The 17,506-nt window shown below is 37.1% G+C and overlaps 1 protein-coding gene across 5 annotated transcripts in view; it reads right to left on the reverse strand.

The window, feature by feature from the left end:
- ect2 (epithelial cell transforming 2) overlaps positions 1-17,506 on the reverse strand; it is a 63,815-nt gene that overhangs the window by 12,505 nt on the left and 33,804 nt on the right. For all 5 annotated transcript variants that reach the window (XM_041790424.1, XM_041790421.1, XM_041790422.1 and 2 more), the window contains 5 exons: positions 16,484-16,562; positions 15,913-16,032; positions 12,271-12,409; positions 7,841-7,995; positions 3,674-3,781 (listed from right to left, as the gene is read on the reverse strand). In XM_041790424.1, the coding sequence (XP_041646358.1) occupies positions 3,674-3,781; positions 7,841-7,995; positions 12,271-12,409; positions 15,913-16,032; positions 16,484-16,562 (601 nt within the window). The remainder of the gene's footprint in view (positions 1-3,673; positions 3,782-7,840; positions 7,996-12,270; positions 12,410-15,912; positions 16,033-16,483; positions 16,563-17,506) is intronic.

A 17,506-nucleotide genomic window follows, 5' to 3' on the forward strand; every position in this document is an offset into this window, starting at 1 on the left:
GATCATGCTTAATTTTTCCTGAAATATCAAATGTTTTCATTCCTTGTCCATGGCATTACACTATTTGACACTTTTCAGCAGCAGAGATATCCTTTTTCTTTCCCATATTGCTGAAACCTGTGGCCTGCTTAATAATGTGGAACATGTAGAAAAGTGCATTTTGAGGTTTTTATTTAAAAAAAAAAAAAAAAAAAAAGTTATCATTATGAAGTTTGTTTAAAAACATTTGAATTATACTCGAACTGTTGATGACTTGAAAAATATTATAACTGTCATTTGCATTCATATTTAGAAAATCAGAGAAAAACGTTGTTTGCATAACAATGTGGAATGCGGTGTATGAAAGGGCTAAGGATGAGGGATCATTTTAACAGGGTATATACAGAAAACCTGAATTTAATTTAATAAACACCTTCAACAACCTTTTTAAGACTCCATTGTATCATTAAATGTGTAACCAGTAACAATGGTAACACAGTCATGTGCATGTTATTTGAGCAGATTGTAAGATAAACATGTGAGGGATAGTGTCTGTTATCATCGTAGGCAAATTAAGCTTTCCGTTAGATGTCAGAAGTGTGAACATTACCAGACTCTGTGCCAGTATTACAATGGGCAAAAGCTTCAATTCAAAATCATGTCATTTATTTATTTATTATGATATATATATATATATATATATTTTTTTTTTTTTTTACAAATATTGTCCTCAGCCTTGGCTCCAACACCTTCTCCTTCTACCATCTCTAAGAAAACTCGTGTTCAACTATGGCTTACATGCCATGTACCGGTCAATTACATACAGTTAACTTGCTAGCTAGGGATGGAGCTTTAGGGATGCACTGATAGCTTATCTGACCAAAACATAAACAAGTATGTGGACTGATGCCAGATCTGGTGAAGTCCCATCAGAATCTCACTTTTGATTAATACTAAATATGAATATAAAAGCAGAAAAGCTAGCCTACGGTCTCTTTTGACAAACAAGAAAGCTGAAAACATCAAAGTTTTAGATCTGGTTATCTTGCATTCAAGACTTAAAGACTTAAGACTTAAAGACTTAAGACTTAAAAGACTTAAGACTTAAAAGACTTAAGACTTAAAAGACTTCATTTTTTCTAAATTTATTTATTAGCTTTTTAAGCCCCTGTGGACACCCTGATTAAATTTATATGCAGAATGTGGGTAAAACTGTGTTTACATTTTCAGCGGATACACAAAACTGAGGTATTGAATGGATTTTGAACTGGAAAAGTACCAGCGTAAGGGATGCAAACCATAGCCATACCTACCTTTGATTAGATACAAAAAGACCAAGATGTGAAACAGATTGAATTTCATCATTTTACAGTCCTCCAAATATCAGTATGTTTTTAAAAAGTTTAAATTGCAATCCCATTATCACAAGCAAAACAAAATGGCCCTAGAATAACCCCAGCAGCAATGAGCTGAAACTAAAAATTAGCATTAGAATTTTTTCATATTAAGTATGAGTCATCATCACACTACATTCAGTGCTTCAAGGTACAGACAATGAACATCTATTCCTGTCTCTGATCATCTGCAAAGCATTCAGACACTACACGATCTCATACTCAAGTTATTAAGAATAGATAAAAGTCATCAACTATGTTATCAGTCTTTGATGGCAACCATACATGGGTAGAATTATTTTAAAAAAGAGAGAGAGAGAAAAAGGGCATCAGACAGCTGCAGAAGGAGTGTAACACTGATAACCCCCATTCATTAAAGAAACTGTGGTGCTTTCATTTTTACGCTGAAGTAACGCAAAAAGTTATTCTTACAAATGCAAGTGAGCTTTAGAACCAGTTTATCATTATATGAAAAGTATTGAAAAAAAGTAAGAGACAGAAACAGAAGGGGGAATTTAAAGGGTAAAAATTTAAACATTGCTGTACTTGCATTTTAATGGTAATAAGGATCTGAATTTAAGTATTTTAAAGTCAAAGGTCCAAAAAATTATACCTTTTCTACAACAAATAACAGCTGCTGTGGTGAATTCTGTGTATGACATGTGTTACTACATGATTATTGTCCCAAATCAACCTGCATTGACATGCATATCGTATCATGGCTTCTGTATCATGATACACATCATATTGTGGGGCTGTAGGAAATACCCAGCCCTAGTAAATATGCACAGTTCCATCATTGTATTGCTCTACTTCAAAAAGAATTGGCAAATCTTTCCAGCCACTTCATTAAGTAAGCAGTAATATTATTTCAGCTTAATAGCTGGGTTTAAAATCTGTGAACCATGATGATTAGATTATCATTAGTCAAGTAATCCAAATAATGGAAATGTTTAAAGTTTTGAAGTGTTAAAGTTTCCATATAAATAAAGACTGTAATTACTGCCACAACAAAACATAAAAGGTTGTGTACGGTCAAGTGGAAAAGGGCTGAAGGATGAGACAGACAGAAAAGTATGAAGAGCATCATAATTACAAAGTTTCAAAATTCAGTGCTAGCCTCAAAAGGCAAGAGTTGAGATATGGTTACCCCTGCTGTCTTAGCTTCCCAAGTTATTGGTCTCTGTGGCAGCTTACAAAAAGGATCAGCATCTGAGATGTAATGGGGTTTGTTAGGCTTTATGCTGGTTGTACGACAGTTATATGCAATAACTGATCTATCCACTGACTATAGTTTTAAGTAGTAGTCACCTGCACAATGCAAAAATGCAATCCTATTTCTCAAAAGGAGAATACCATGAGTATCAATACTTCTGTTTGGTGGGAAAGACGAACAATCCATTTTTTAATAAATATAAAAGTATAGTATAATTTGTAGAATATAAGTATAATTTGAGTAGGTTTGAGTTTAAAAGTTCTTAATTTTATCAGTTAGTTATATTGGTGGAAAACAAGCACATTTCTCGTCCTCACAGCTGTATTTATTTAAGTTTCTTGACTGAAACTGAACATTTTGTTTTCTTGACATTAGCTTCGAACACATCATGGCATTTGCAGTTGAATTTTTTGTTACCTAGTTCAAAGTCAGAAGTCATACATTTCCTCAGTATTTGGTAGCATTGCCTTTAAACTGTATGACTTGGGTCAAATGCTCTGGGTGTCCTACCAGAAGCTCACAAGAGTTTGCTGGCATTTTGGCCCATTTCTCCTGACAGACACTGGTGTAACTGAGTCAGGGTTATAGGCCACCTTGCAGCTTGCCTCTTCAGCTCTGCCCACAAATGTTCTATAGGATTGAGATCAGGGCTTTGAGATGGCCACTCCAACACATCGGCTTTGTTGTCCTAAAGCCGTTTTTTTAATTAACTTGGCAGTATGCTTAGGGTCCATTTGGAAGACTGATTTGTGTCCAAGCTTCAACTTCCTGGCAGATGTCTTGAGATGTCACTTTAATATTTCTATATAATGTTCTTTTTTCCTATTGTACTTTATGACAATGTTTGTCAAAGTAAATGACATAAAACCTGTTATTCTGGATTGGTCCTTTTGTATCACAGAGCATTAAGGGCTAAAATTTGGCTGGAAATATTACAGTGGGCTTCTCAACTGAAGGAAGGAATCATCTGGGCAGCCCTGGTCAGAGTAATGCTTTGCTGCTGCTCAATGTGCAATGATGACTCTTCACTTGTAAAGATGAAGTTGTACAGCTCATCATGTTAATCAGATTCCTCTGCCTTTACCTTCTTAGAAGTCTTCTTGATTGCCCTTGAGGCTTTGCTCAGGGTGCTGTCCATGTCCTTGGTGCTGACCTGTAGTGAGTCAGGGTCTGTACACTGAATCATGTCCTCCTGGTTGGAAGAAGAAAAACATCAGTCATAAATTAAGATAAAATCATCCCTTGAAACATGCATTCATGCAATCAATACCAACAGAAACATTATGCTTTGCTGCAAAAATAGTTGCAGGAGGGGAAGTGTAGTAGGATTCACACAAACACAGTCTTTATTTCTCTCTCCCCCGCACCCTGCAGAGGGCTTGTTAACAAGCAGAGCTCTATCTCGTTGGTATTCACTTTGCGGCGCTGACCCAGTGAAAACAGCATTAGGAATGCAGCTGTGAGCTGGCAGGCAGACCAGAAGCCAACATCGCCCCCTGCTGCTTGCTTTGTTAAATGCAGCAGACAGTTACCACAGATTCCCAAAACCACAAAGAATGTGTGTGGCAAAATTCTGATAGAAATTTTTAAACTTTAACATTAGACAGAAACCAATGAGGAACTTTTATTTCTAAGTATTTGTATATTTTTAACAACAGTCTGTATTTCCATCTGCAATGAGCTATTCTGTTTTCTAAAACTTACTAAGTGCACCAAGAGCATACACACTGTAGAGTACTTCAATTTAATAAAAAAAATCCTGCCTGCTGCCTTGCATACCCAACAATAATAGAAAAAACAAATATTCCTCCTCAATAAACACACTACTTCCTTGTGTTATTTGCCCAAAAACTACACTTACTTTTCCAACATTTTCTATATTTTTGGTTTTAGATAAAATGCAATTTTTTTTCCAATATATTTAAATAATCAATAAAATGGTAGGATTCATTCTACACCTGACATAAGAGAAGATTACGTCTTTTCTAAATTTAGAATTATTTACCTATTTTGGATGGATTTCTTGAACAGCCATGCTTGAGCACTAAGATGATGACACTCTTATCTCATGAGACAAGAAGAGATTTGGGTCCACAAGAACAAGACAAGTCTTTACACTATATTCTGTATTGTTGAAGTAAACTATATGAGCTGAAAATGTGTCTTTTCTACAGATGAAAGTCACAAATGCGAAGCAATTTTAGGTCTATTCAGAAATGTTTAAACTAATCCCCTTGTACTGATACGGTTATCAGTGCTTTCACACAATTTGTCTTGTCTAATGCCTCTGCAGACTGCATTTTTAGTAATCGTATAAGCTTCTGGCATGCTACACTGAACAACATGAATCTCATACCACATCAAGTTTGATGTGAGCAGACTGAACAACAACAACTCCCTCAAAAGACCGCTAAATTGCAGGCTAGGTATGGAAGAAATAAATTTAATCAGAGTGTCATTCACCTAGGGCTGCTGTAGTGATGAAGCAAAGCAACAACAAAACTTGTAATTGTAGCATTCATGTGCTAAGAAAAACATCTGAGATCAAGATTTTTCTCCGTGTTGGAATCCCACAAACTTCTACTTTTTTTAAATTGTCTCTTTTCTAATGCTAACTTGTTTGTTTGTTAGCACCAGAGTCGTGTTTATCCTAACGTAATTTCTTTCTGCATTCCTATTGGTTTGTTAGTCGACGTAGGTTGTAGCAGCAGTCACACCTTTAAAATGGAATCCTAAATTTCTGACACTGAATTTTATCTCAGGCTTTCTTTAATCACAAGACCATGAGAACATCCTTCTGTCAACCTGTCTCACAGAGTGACGTAGGACCACCGTTTTAGAGCCATGACTAAGATACCGCCACGATTAGTCATCTACCGTCTGGGACAGCTTAACATTGCAGTTTATACCAGGCTTAAATATGTATTTTATCAGCTCTTAATATAACATCTTCATTTTAATAGTCAACCAAATCTTTAATTTACAACACTTAGCACTCATTTTCACCATTACAATTATAATGAAAGCATTTAGATTATTTTAAAAATACTTTATAAACGGTTTACAACAGACTGATAAAACAGCATCAGTAAAATTATTCAATCTTTATCTTCTTTAAAGACATCTATATTCAAAAAACTCAAAAAAACTAAAAAAAAACAAAAAAACCTTCAAAAGAAATATCTCTGTCAGTTGCACGCTCGCTGTAATTAACTGAACTACATTATTTTATCCTTTTGCTGTCTTTACCCTCAAAAGAGCTTTGACAGTGTTGGACATGACACACTTACACTCATACTGTGTTAAAGCCATTTGACCCTCCTCCCCAGTCCCCCTTTTGGCCTGTGCACCGATACGTCACGCAGCAACATCATCACAGGGAGCATCCACTGATGAGTTTAGAAGACTTCATGACTCACCATGAGTATACATTAAGTATTGTTGTTTAAGGTTATAAGAAAGCAACCCATACAACATCCGACCTGACACACGGTCCTGACCTGGGATCAGTGCGTTAACTATACAGAGTCCATGAGGAGATAGCGAGAGCTCCCTCACCATAGAGCCTAATCTGGAGCCTGATCATCATGAAATCATTTGATATTGGTTTGGCATCACATTTTGGTAATAATTACACGGCACACACTTGTCTACGTAAGTTGCAGGCTTTCCGTTGCACACAAATGACAAGATTTTTTCTTTATCCAGTGAGCTGCTGCTTGTGGCTCACTCAGAGGAAAAGATTTTTTATACAAGGCATAAATCTTTCACATTTGGTAAGACTTAACTGTGACAGAAACTGGTAAGCAATATGGACAGAACTGGGCTCCATGAGGATGAGAGGTCGCAGTGGAGCTGTGCACAGATGGTGAAGTTCATCCACACTAAAATCTTTGTAACTTATTAAAATCAAATAAAAAAAAATACATAGCTCTCTCTTCATCCCTCTAGAAAAATCCTGCCATCCTTATCAGCCTCTGTCTTTAGGTTTGCTGAACATGCAGCAGCTGCCTGGTGTACGTTGTGTGCTCTGGAGTCTTTTACTTGTTGCCATAAAGATCTTTAAATGTGCCTCATTCAAGTCATTTATTGCGTCATATTAAATTCCTCCTTTGCTTTAATTACAAACAGTGAAAAACGTATAACAGAAATATCTTAATTTGGAAATATTTCAGATCAGTATTTTCCAAAATTATCTCCCTTTACCAAAACCTCCAGTGTATATGTCAGGTTCATGTCACAGTGCGTTACATTCTTACATTGGCCAACCTCGTCCTTTGATGCGAGGGCCAGGGAAGTGTGCGGCACCAAAGCACGGAAGATCGTACCCACACCAGTCAAATTTACTGGACTAAAGGCTCAAACAGTGCAGGCACGTAATGGATTGCCTAGTGTGACTGCACCCCTAATGTGTATGTGTGTCTCTGCTCCGCCTGCTCTCAAACATGTAGGGCGTTTTAACCGCTGCAGTATACAACAGACCAGTTAGCTACATAGGTGAAGTTTTGGCCAATAACTGACAGATGGCTGACAGACAATGAGATGAGAACGAGACAGGATGTAGCAGCGACTGAATCAAAGTTACAAATAGCAGCACTATGAACAATTTTGCACGCATTTACCTAAAAAAACACAGGTACTTTACAGCAGCATTTGATTATTTCTCACTGTTTTGATCAACTCATTATCCATTTGCGGCTCATGTGTGGCCCCAAATAGAGCATGCACAGAGGAGTTGGGAGCGGTGATTTGAACCCGTCACAGACCAATGATTTTAAAGTGTCAGGAGCTTCTTTGTTATCTTTGTAATTTTCAGTTTTGTGTTGTTTTCTGTCATGACAGCTGCTTCTCCTGGTGTCTGGGCAATATTGATCTCATGAGACAGTTTTCACCTTGAAGAGGTGAAAACGAACCAGTTTTCTCATGACGTGTCAATCTCCTCTTTTGAGCACTAAAGACAATTTAATTTAAAAAATGAACCTGAAAACTCTGTACCTCTTTTTGTTTTCCCTCACTCAAGATTTAACTTTAGGGAGGGTCTGACTCCTCATGTTTGATACGTTTACAGCTCTATTTTTAGAATTAAGCATGAAAAGTGCAATGTTTTCTGTTGCAAGTTCTTCTCCAACACTAACATAACCAATAGAAAAGTACTGGATTTTTCATTGACTGATGTTGACAGGGCTATTAAACTTCATTTCCAACTTAATCAAACACTATTGAGTTTGTACTTGAGCATGTGAGGACTCACCGCATCAGCTCTACAGATGGTGTTGGCAACATGGCGGCAAAGTGTCTTCAGCCAGGTGCTTTTAACAGTTTCCTCTCCAGCCAGTTGGAAACTGAACAACAAGTTCTCCTGTTCAGTCGGAGGGCGAACTACCAAGGCAAATGCATTCACACACTCTGAAGGGTAGGGAAAGAAAAGAGGGAGAGATGGACAGACATGGAAAGAATGGCAAAATAAAGAGAGGAGGGAAACCAGCCAGTGAAGAGATTGAGATGAAGAGAATAAATAGAATCACAAAGAAGAGTGTTGGACAGGGAGAAAGGTGGGAGAAACAGATGGAAAGATAAGAGCAGGCAGAAGTGGCAGAGGAAAGAAAAACATGAAAGACAAATCAATTTCAGTGCTTGGTCCAAAATCCCCAAACATCAATCATTACTGTTTTCAGTCTAAAGACAATGTTTTTCTCTCTGAACAATGTGCTCACACACAACTACAAGGGATGACAAAATAAAGAGAATAAAAGACTTTGTAAGAAACACTGGCTTCAGACCTCCTACATTTATCCTAGCATGCTTTACATAACAAGGCTGCCTTGAATAAGAATAACAGCGAGGCAGTTTACCTTTCAAAGAAAGCTTGACTTGTTTAACCTTATCCTGATGCAGACTTTATAAGTTTACCAAATCCAAATTACCAGCACCAGTCCTCTATTTGGTACTTGATACTTCATACCTTGTCCACAGGGGGCATCAAAATCCACTCATATTGAAATATATTGACAGTTGTTTTTTCACTGGATATTTTCTTAAGTGAACAGCTACCGTATGTGGTCAAGCATTAAATGGAAAAAAAAAAAATCACAGCCATAAAGTGTTCCTCAACTTCTCTGCCATGTTTGCAATTTAAACATTGAAGAGAAAAACATTAAAAAAGTCTCAAGTCTTAAGTATTTTTCCAAATGCTATGCTGTTTGATTATGAGTATTTGATTACATTTTTTAACCCTGAAATGTCTGAATCCACACTCTTTTTGGATTGGGATAACCCTATTTTTTCTTACTAACGCTACCTCAGGCCTACAGTAAAAGTTATGCATAACAGATAAAGATAAAAAACTAAGATTAAATTAATAAATCTTTTCCACTTCAGTATTCTGCTTGTTTTCTTGTAAAAAAAAACAGATGTCAGGATTATGTCCAATAAAAAATGCTTTAATCTGATAAAATAACTTTTGAACAACTGTGTTCTGGATTTACAGTGTAAACAGAAAGTATTTATTTATGGATTTATTTATAACCTTGCATGTGAGGATGAGGGGATGCACAGCAGTGTATTTTCTCTGTACAACATTTGTACGTGGCCCTGTAACTCCATACTGCAGTTATTTTCCTGCCAAGGACAAGAGCTGCAGTAAGAAGCAACTAAGCAGTGGTACTTCACTTTTGGCTATTTCAGGATTTTGAGTGTTACCATTAGGCTGTTAGCTTCACCACTTCCTTAAAAAAAAACAAGTCTGTTATAGTCAACTTTTGTAGCACTAATATTATCATCAATAAGACTGTATAATGAATTGTAAATGATAAAAAGAAGTGAGCTTGTACAGAGCTTTTCTAGGCATCTGACAACTCAAAGTGCTTTTAACACCCATTATTACCCATCCACACCTAATTCATTCCACATTTACAAACTGATGACAAAGACTGCTATATAGAAAGGCCATCAGTAATAACTTCTTTCATTCATGTGTACCATAATGCAGCAGTGGGAGTAAATTGGGGTTAAGTGTCTTGCCCAAGGACACACAGAGTCTATGAAAGCATGGAATCTAACCCAAGTAGACAGATTATTTCCTCTGAGCCACAGCCACCCCATAATGATAAAAAAATAAAGTGCTGTGTTTACAATACAATGCTCTTTTAATGTCACCATTTTGATTCAACTGGCCAAAAAGCATGCTGAGTTCACATTTCAGTGATAATTCATCCATCACTGCAGCCCTCCACTGTTTTGGGCTTTATGGCAGAGTGGCAGCCTCTCCTCACTGCATAACACATGAAAGCCTTTTGGGCTGAAGTTTGTTTTTGCAAACTCCATAAAGCCTGCAGTGATGTTTGTCCTTCTGGAACTTATTCCCATCTCCACAAAGGATCCCTGGAGCTCAGACAGAGAGGCCATTGGGTTCTTGGTCACCTATCTTACTAAGGCCCTTCTTTCATTTCTCAGTTTGGCTGGGTGACCAGCTCTCGGACGAGTCCTGGTTGGTTGTGCCAAATTTCTTCCATTTGAGAGTAAGGATGGGTTTCTTCTGATACCAGTGCTTAATCGATGCTTTTGATAAGGTGCCAGTGCCTAAACTGATACTTCTGAGAGGAAAAAAGTGTGTTAGAAGTCAGCAGGAGTCTAAAGGCTGCCACTGGATATCTAAAATTGTTGATTAAATTAAATCAACCTGAAAGGACTTGGAAAAAAAAAAAACTTCAGCCAACTGTTTTTTTTCTTGAAATATTAATCAAGTTTAGTGCTGCACAATTCGGTAATAATCTACAATTACAGCTACACTTGACAATAATGCAATTTGTGCTTACAATATAATATAGAATTATACTTTTTGCAGCACTAGCCAATATCTAAATACTGTGCTGTTGCTGTGATCTCCTTCCATGTCAATAAGCAGATGATTGAGTTCCAGGTCAATGCTTCTAAAGCCGCGATTAAGAAATCCTGGGTTGATCTAGTTTAAAAAAGGCTACAGCCCCAAAGGGTTGCAAATAGATTTAACAACCATGGAATGACCTTTACACGGGTTCAGGCCTTTGCTTCAGACAACAGTATAGAGCTCTGTAAAGTCCAAGTATCACTAATCTAAGCGGATATTAGTCTTTGTTTCTCCCGTTTTTCACCCACTCATCATAGAGCAGACAGCTGTGTTTTGCAGCCCGGCTAAAAAGTCACTTGCTGTAAATGATGTCAGTGCAAACGCTCTATTGCAGGGGTGTTAAACTCAATCCCAGTAGGGGCCAGATTCTGAATTTAGGTCTAACCTGAGCACCCAACAGGGTCTGATGATAAATGATTTTGAAATTTAAAAAATGTCCAAATGATCAGTTTAAAGGCTCAAAGTCTGAGATAAAAAGTCAAACTTATTAGTTCACTAAAATTCCAAAACATTCAACATATTTAGACCTGACACAATGTTTGTGACACCCTTATGGAGCGCCTGTGTCGCCGGTTTGACAATACTTGACTGATGAACGGACACATAAAATACACAAGTGCAACTGTGCAGTTTCTCAGAAAACCCACAGGATTTAGGAGGCTGTTTTCAAACTCTCCTAGAGGGCTTGTTTTTAGGGTGGCCTTAGCTCCAAATGAGTCAAAAGGTCAATATCATATATTTCATATTTGAAATCATGGGTTTAAAAGGTCACAATATGAGTTTTTATCTGAAACCAAAAGTTAAAAATATGAGTTAAAATTTAAATTGTGAGTCTAAAAGTTCAAAATATGGGATTAAAAGTCAAAATCATGAGTTTAAAAGGTCAAAATATTGAATAAAAAGTCAAAATCATAAGTTAAAATATGGAATTGAGAGATGCAAAATTGAAAATATAAAATAAAATTTGACACCAAAAGTTAAAAAGGACAAAATATGAGTTCCAATATGAAATAAAGAGTTTAAAGGGTAAAAATATGAGTTTATATCTGAAATCATGAGTCTAAATGTCAAAATATAAGATAAAATTTGAAACCAAAAGTTAAGAAGGTCAAAATATGAGTTCCAATATGAAATGAAGAGTTTAAAAGGTAAAAATATGAGTTCCAATCTGAAATCACAAGTTTAAAAGGTCAAAGTGTTAAATAAAAAGTCAAAATCATAAGTAAAAATTGTAATTGTGAGATGCAAAATTAAATACAAAAAAAAAAAGATTCATTCTTTTTGTTTGACTTAGGGATATTTTAAATCATCTTGTTTAAGATAACATTCTTATCTGGAAGAAAATCTGCAGACCTCATACCAGTGGGCCCATTAGAATAAAAACATGATAAGATATTGCTAGCCAGGTGTAACTGGACCATGGGCTAGATTTGGCCCCCGGGCCTTGAGTTTGACATCCCTGCACTATTGTGTGTTTAGCTTCACCTTTTTGGGACATATAGGTGAGCTTGGCACCCCTTTGGTGCAAAAAAAGTAGGACTGTGCAGGTAAGTTATTTGGGACACTTTCCAATTTCTCATAATGGAAATAAATACGTACCATAATGAATTGAAATGAACGTGCATCTTTGTGTTTTTTAAGAAAACAAGATGTTGACAGCATAACCCATAGAAAAGTCATTCCATGATGGGGTCAATAACAACAGAATTCAGGTAGAAAGTAGAACATAAAACTCTTATAAATGACGTAAAAACAGTGTTAAGAAGGTTAGTCTTTGCATGTTAACACTCTGTTACCATCTGTGTCCTGCAGGTCCAGCACTCTTCGAATCTGAGACAGCGGCATCAGGGCAATGTGCTTGAGTGGTGGTGGAGGTCTTGTTTGCCCCAGTGGACTCTTGAATGTATTGATCACCTTGTGTCGCTTCCTTGCAATCTGCAGACACACAAAACACCAACAAGTGCACACAATGAGACGGCAACTTGGGAGGTAGACGTGAAATAAGGCAACTTACAAACAGAATCCAGCGTGTGTGAGTGTGTGTATTGTATCCTTGCGGTCTAAAATTGAGTGTGGGTGCATTTTGCAGCGTGTGGGTGAAGCTATCGGTTGCTTGGCAATAAATCAATGAGGCCTTCATAGAGGTAAACGATGCAACTCATTAATGCCACATTAATTAGATGCTGAGAAAGAAGAAACGGCGAGGGAAGGAGGAAGACAGAGAGATTGGGGAGAGGATAAAACAGGACACTACACCGTAGGTCATTGTTATTTTGACAGTTTAAGTGAGGAGGGTGAGAGGGATTATATGAATGCAAAAGCTAATCAATGATAAGTGATGATGGAAGGGAGTTAAAGTGAGGCCACCCACTCTTACATAATATTCACTCAATAAAATACATTTAGGACTACATGGAAAATTGTCAGAAAGCTTGTTCAACCCACACACACTCACAAAGAGGCTAATTAGGAGGTGTCGCTGACACTCCTGATTCAGCGCAGCCACCCACCTCCTCTCTTTCATGATTGCCTGCCCTGTTCTTAGGCTGCCCCTTTGCTAATTAACACATGCAGCCTGTGTCAGCGGTGATAGACTGTACACACATGAATTGATCACCTATTCAATCTTGCTACTCTGCAAAAGGCTCCTTTACTCCTTACTACCGAATGTGCACATGGATCACAGCATGCATTTAGAGACATGCTGGGATCTATGATGAGTCTCCCCTAACAAGTATAGAACAGGAAAGAAAGACAGGTTAAATGAGGATGAAGTTTAAATTAGCCGGGAGGAGAAGGAGCTTTGAATCGATGCAGAACGTGTTTTACTGCCAGATAATGTTGTATTTGTTGGAGAACTTTGTTTACATCCTTGAATTTTTTATACCATTAAGTAAACACAAACCTGGTGCAAGTCATGCTATACATTCTGTACTTTTGAATATTAGCCAAAATCGCACATTTTTTCTCATTTCTAAAACAAACGTGCATTTAAATCTGCCTAAAATCACCATCACAAGTCAGCGAAGTGAGCTCTGTGCTGCTCCTCTGGCTGCAGGTGACCCTTCTTCCTTATCCTGCTAAGTAGCCTGAAGCTGATCCTAGGAGAGTTGATTGCTGCTACAAATGACACCTCTTCCAGGTGCTTGCTAATAAACAGACGGTTCATGGCAGAGCTGCGCAGATTGTTTATCTCTCAGCATAACTGTGCAGACGGTCATAACAGCTTGCCCATGTGAGCATACGGTTCACCATTAGTTGCATGTTTGGGCCTTTTCATGCTGGCTTAAGTAACTTTGAATGACTTTAGAAATGACTGATGGAGTTTAAGGAATACTGTGGCAAGTTTATTTGTAAAGTTGATTAAGGCACAAGTTGCTCTGTCCACCTGCTTTGTCTCTTTTTCTCCTCCTTCATGTGTGTCTGTGAACGTCAGAGCTGCTGTCAGCAGCTATTAGATATGAAAACGACATAAAGACCCACGACAAGATGTATGTGTAAATCTTTATTTAGATTTAAGCAATTTGCTTAAAAGGTACTTGCTTTATTTGTTTTTGTTTATTAATTTTCTATTGAAGAAAAATAGCAATATATATATCGCAGAGAGAAAAACTATCGCAATGTCTGTTCTTTCCGATATGGTTCAGCCCTAATTGGTAGTTTGTGAGACCGATTACACATATTTGGAACTGCAAAACAAGCATTAAAATGACATACAAAATGTACTTAATGTGGCAAAAGAAAAATTGCATGATCTAAAAATGGAGGGAAAAAAACAATTTAGCTCTAGTAGCATCAAAAACGGCACAGAGCAAACACAGAAGCAGCAGGAAAACCAGAGAGTGATGCCATTTATCGCTGTGTCAGTTCAGGGTAAATACAGAAAATCTGACATTAAATCTAATACTTTTTCAAGACCCGCATCTTACATCTTAAGACCATCACAGCTTCAATTTCTAACCGGTTTCTATACCAACACAGTTAAGTACATGTTATTCGGACTGATGCAGAAACAAAGTATAGAAAGTTTTGGAAGTATCTCCTGTTGTTGAATTCAAATTAAACTTTCTTGGAGAATTTTAAAATTAGACAGAGAGAGAAAAAAACTGATAATGTAATGTAGCTAAATCTATAAAGACTGTACCCATTTGCAAGTTTTGCACTGCAGTTTGAGCTAAAAAGTAGAAAAGCATACATTTAGGTTTTAAGATAAAAAATACACGCTTAATTGCCCAATTTAGGATACTCTTAATTCTGAATTTTAGAGAATTTTAAAGCCTACAACTTCTTTAGATTAATATAAAAATAAAGATGAAAATTTAAGAACATATGGTAATGCATTTAAGCCTTTTTAATACCTTTTAGAAGCCTTAATTTTGGCTCATTGGTTTATCAGACTTTTAAGTCACAGCGGACACCCTGCAGTGGCATCCAGACTGAAGTGCTGATTGGCTGGTACTCATGTGAAACCCAGCCAATTAGATTGTGCTGTATGGAGCACATTTCGTCAGACTGTGGAGAGGAAACAATAGGGCCAATTTAACCAGTAGTTATTCATCAGCGCTGGGAAAGACTCCTTTTTCAATATATAGGAAAGTTTTTTATTTTTATGTCCAACTGTAATGATCTCAATAGTGTTTCTACTCATACAACCACAATAGCCCAGGTGATGTCATCGCCCCTCATCATAAAAATGAACGTAGTAGACCTTCACATCACACCGTACATTAATGACAGACCTCTACTGGAAACATAACCCTGTTCCTGTCACACAGGATGAATTGAAGATGCTGGGGAGGGCAGTATAAGGTATCTTTTTCTCTGTTGCAGTCTTGCATGTGGTCTGGTCGTCTGATATGACCGGGATTATCCTCCATGGATTTTATTCTCAGAATAAGAGTTAGAGGTCTTCCTGAGGGCTGTGGAGAAACTGGGTGTCGACAGTAAAACCCTGTCAGGACTATCTGGACCTGACATTGCGCGTGCATTAATGTGTTTTTTTCCCTTTTGTTTTTAATCATTTTTCAAAAAGGTTGAAACATAGTTTATTTTTTATACTGAAGTGATAGTGTTTTAAATAAAACTTTTAGAACTGTTTTGTGTTTTCGTTATGGAGTGTGATTCAAAACTGGCATATGGTCCGACTGTTACACAAGAAACTTGAGAAGAGATTATACAGTAGAGGGGCGACATCCATGATGGTACTACAAATGCACAAAAATTCAGTTTAAAATTCAAACGGTTCTCAGATGAAAATTGAAAGCACACAGATGATTTCCCTATAAACAGTCAAAGCTTGCACTGACTGGGTGAACAACAGTACTAAGACCTCAAACGAAACCAGAACACCTTTGACACAGAAAAATCCTTTAACTGGCCTCTGCATTTTTACTGAATTAGTAATTAAATATTTCCATTTCTGTTGTGTGTATTCTCACCTCAAGGCAGTCATTGAAGAGGAAGAGTGTGACATGTTCCCCACGGTCACATGGCTGATCTCCCAAGGCAATCGTTTCAACTCTGTGAACAAGGCTGCGATGGGAGGACAGCAAGTTGGCCTGCAAAGAACACAAAGTATAAAAGCAAGTGGATGCTGTGAATGTTTGCGACTGAAATAATGAGAGAGAAAGGTTAGATAAAGAGAATCAGACAGTAGTAAAATAGTCAAATTAATGAGAAATACATGCATGACAGAAGACCATATAATATACATTTTCCTTATAGTATATGATCTTCTTGGTATAGTTACGTCAGTAAATCTAATCAAAATCAAATAAAAACATTTAGAATATTTATATTCTTTTACCAATTGTTCAAATAGGCTCCCAAGGCAAAACATCACACTACCACTGGCGTAAAATACACTTCCTTAGCTAAGCCTCCACTGATCTGTAAAGCGACACAAGGTCTCTCTATAGAACATCATACAGGATATAGAATTTTAGTTGTTTGAGATTTAGGGTGAATTCAAGTACACCACATTTTTCATAAACAACCTTAAAAACTTACAGGACAGCCATCAACTTCATAAACGACATCAAAGATCTGCTTCTGGCCTTCAGTCTTCCTCTTGTCCTCATTGATGTGGCTGGTGGGAAGGAAGTAGAGAGGAAAAGTTAAAGAATAGATGTAACTAACCTAATAGTTGATCTTTATGGTGCTGAACTAAGAAGCAATGAACCAATTAATTTCACAAACAGAAAAAATACAATTTTGATGACTTGTCTTAGTAGATCAAAGAAAACTTTGCTGACTTCACTTCTAACATTGAAAGAGCATAATGTCAATAAATATATAAAATAATTTAACTAAATTATCTGATCTTTAAGATTAAACAATTAGATTTATTGTTTGATCAGACTTTAAATGAATCCAACTATCTTTAGTTCTATCAACAAAACAGAAACTGACAAGGCAACATTAACATTCCCTGTGTGTAGAGGAATCAGAGAGCATTATGTCCAGGCTTTAAAGTATTTTTAACTTTGGCAACGCTGTTGCAGAACTGCAGTCTAAAAAGGGCTCAGACCATGAGGGTCAAAAGACAAGTTTCAGCGTTGCATAAACGCAATCACTTTATACATCATCTAAGCAAAGTGTGAATATTGCAGGGAAGTGACTTTATTAACATAATCATTGACTCTGCTGACAGTCCAAATGCATTTAGCACAGCCATCATCACAGAGCTGTCCCGCCGCCTCATCTGAGATCCCTGAGATCGTTTCAGACTGGCTACAAGTCAAAGCCCTGTCATCCTTTATAAGATTTACCTCAGTAAACCTCCAGCAAGTGACTTTATTCCACGAGCAGTGGAAAATAAAAGCAACCTGTACAAACAAAGGAAGTTTCTCCAAAGGACTGTTAAATTGGGCTTTTACTTTGAAAAGCACAAACTGGAAGTGTGCTCATACTATGTTTGTCTTTTCTGTGTTATAATGTACCAGTGTGGAAACCGAAAGCTTTACAAATAGCAAGTACTAGCATTAGTATTATTATAGTGTATTATAAAATATATGGTCCTGCATGCAATCT

Source organism: Cheilinus undulatus, linkage group 7 (assembly GCF_018320785.1).
Source record: "Cheilinus undulatus linkage group 7, ASM1832078v1, whole genome shotgun sequence".
Lineage (NCBI taxonomy): Eukaryota > Metazoa > Chordata > Actinopteri > Labriformes > Labridae > Cheilinus > Cheilinus undulatus.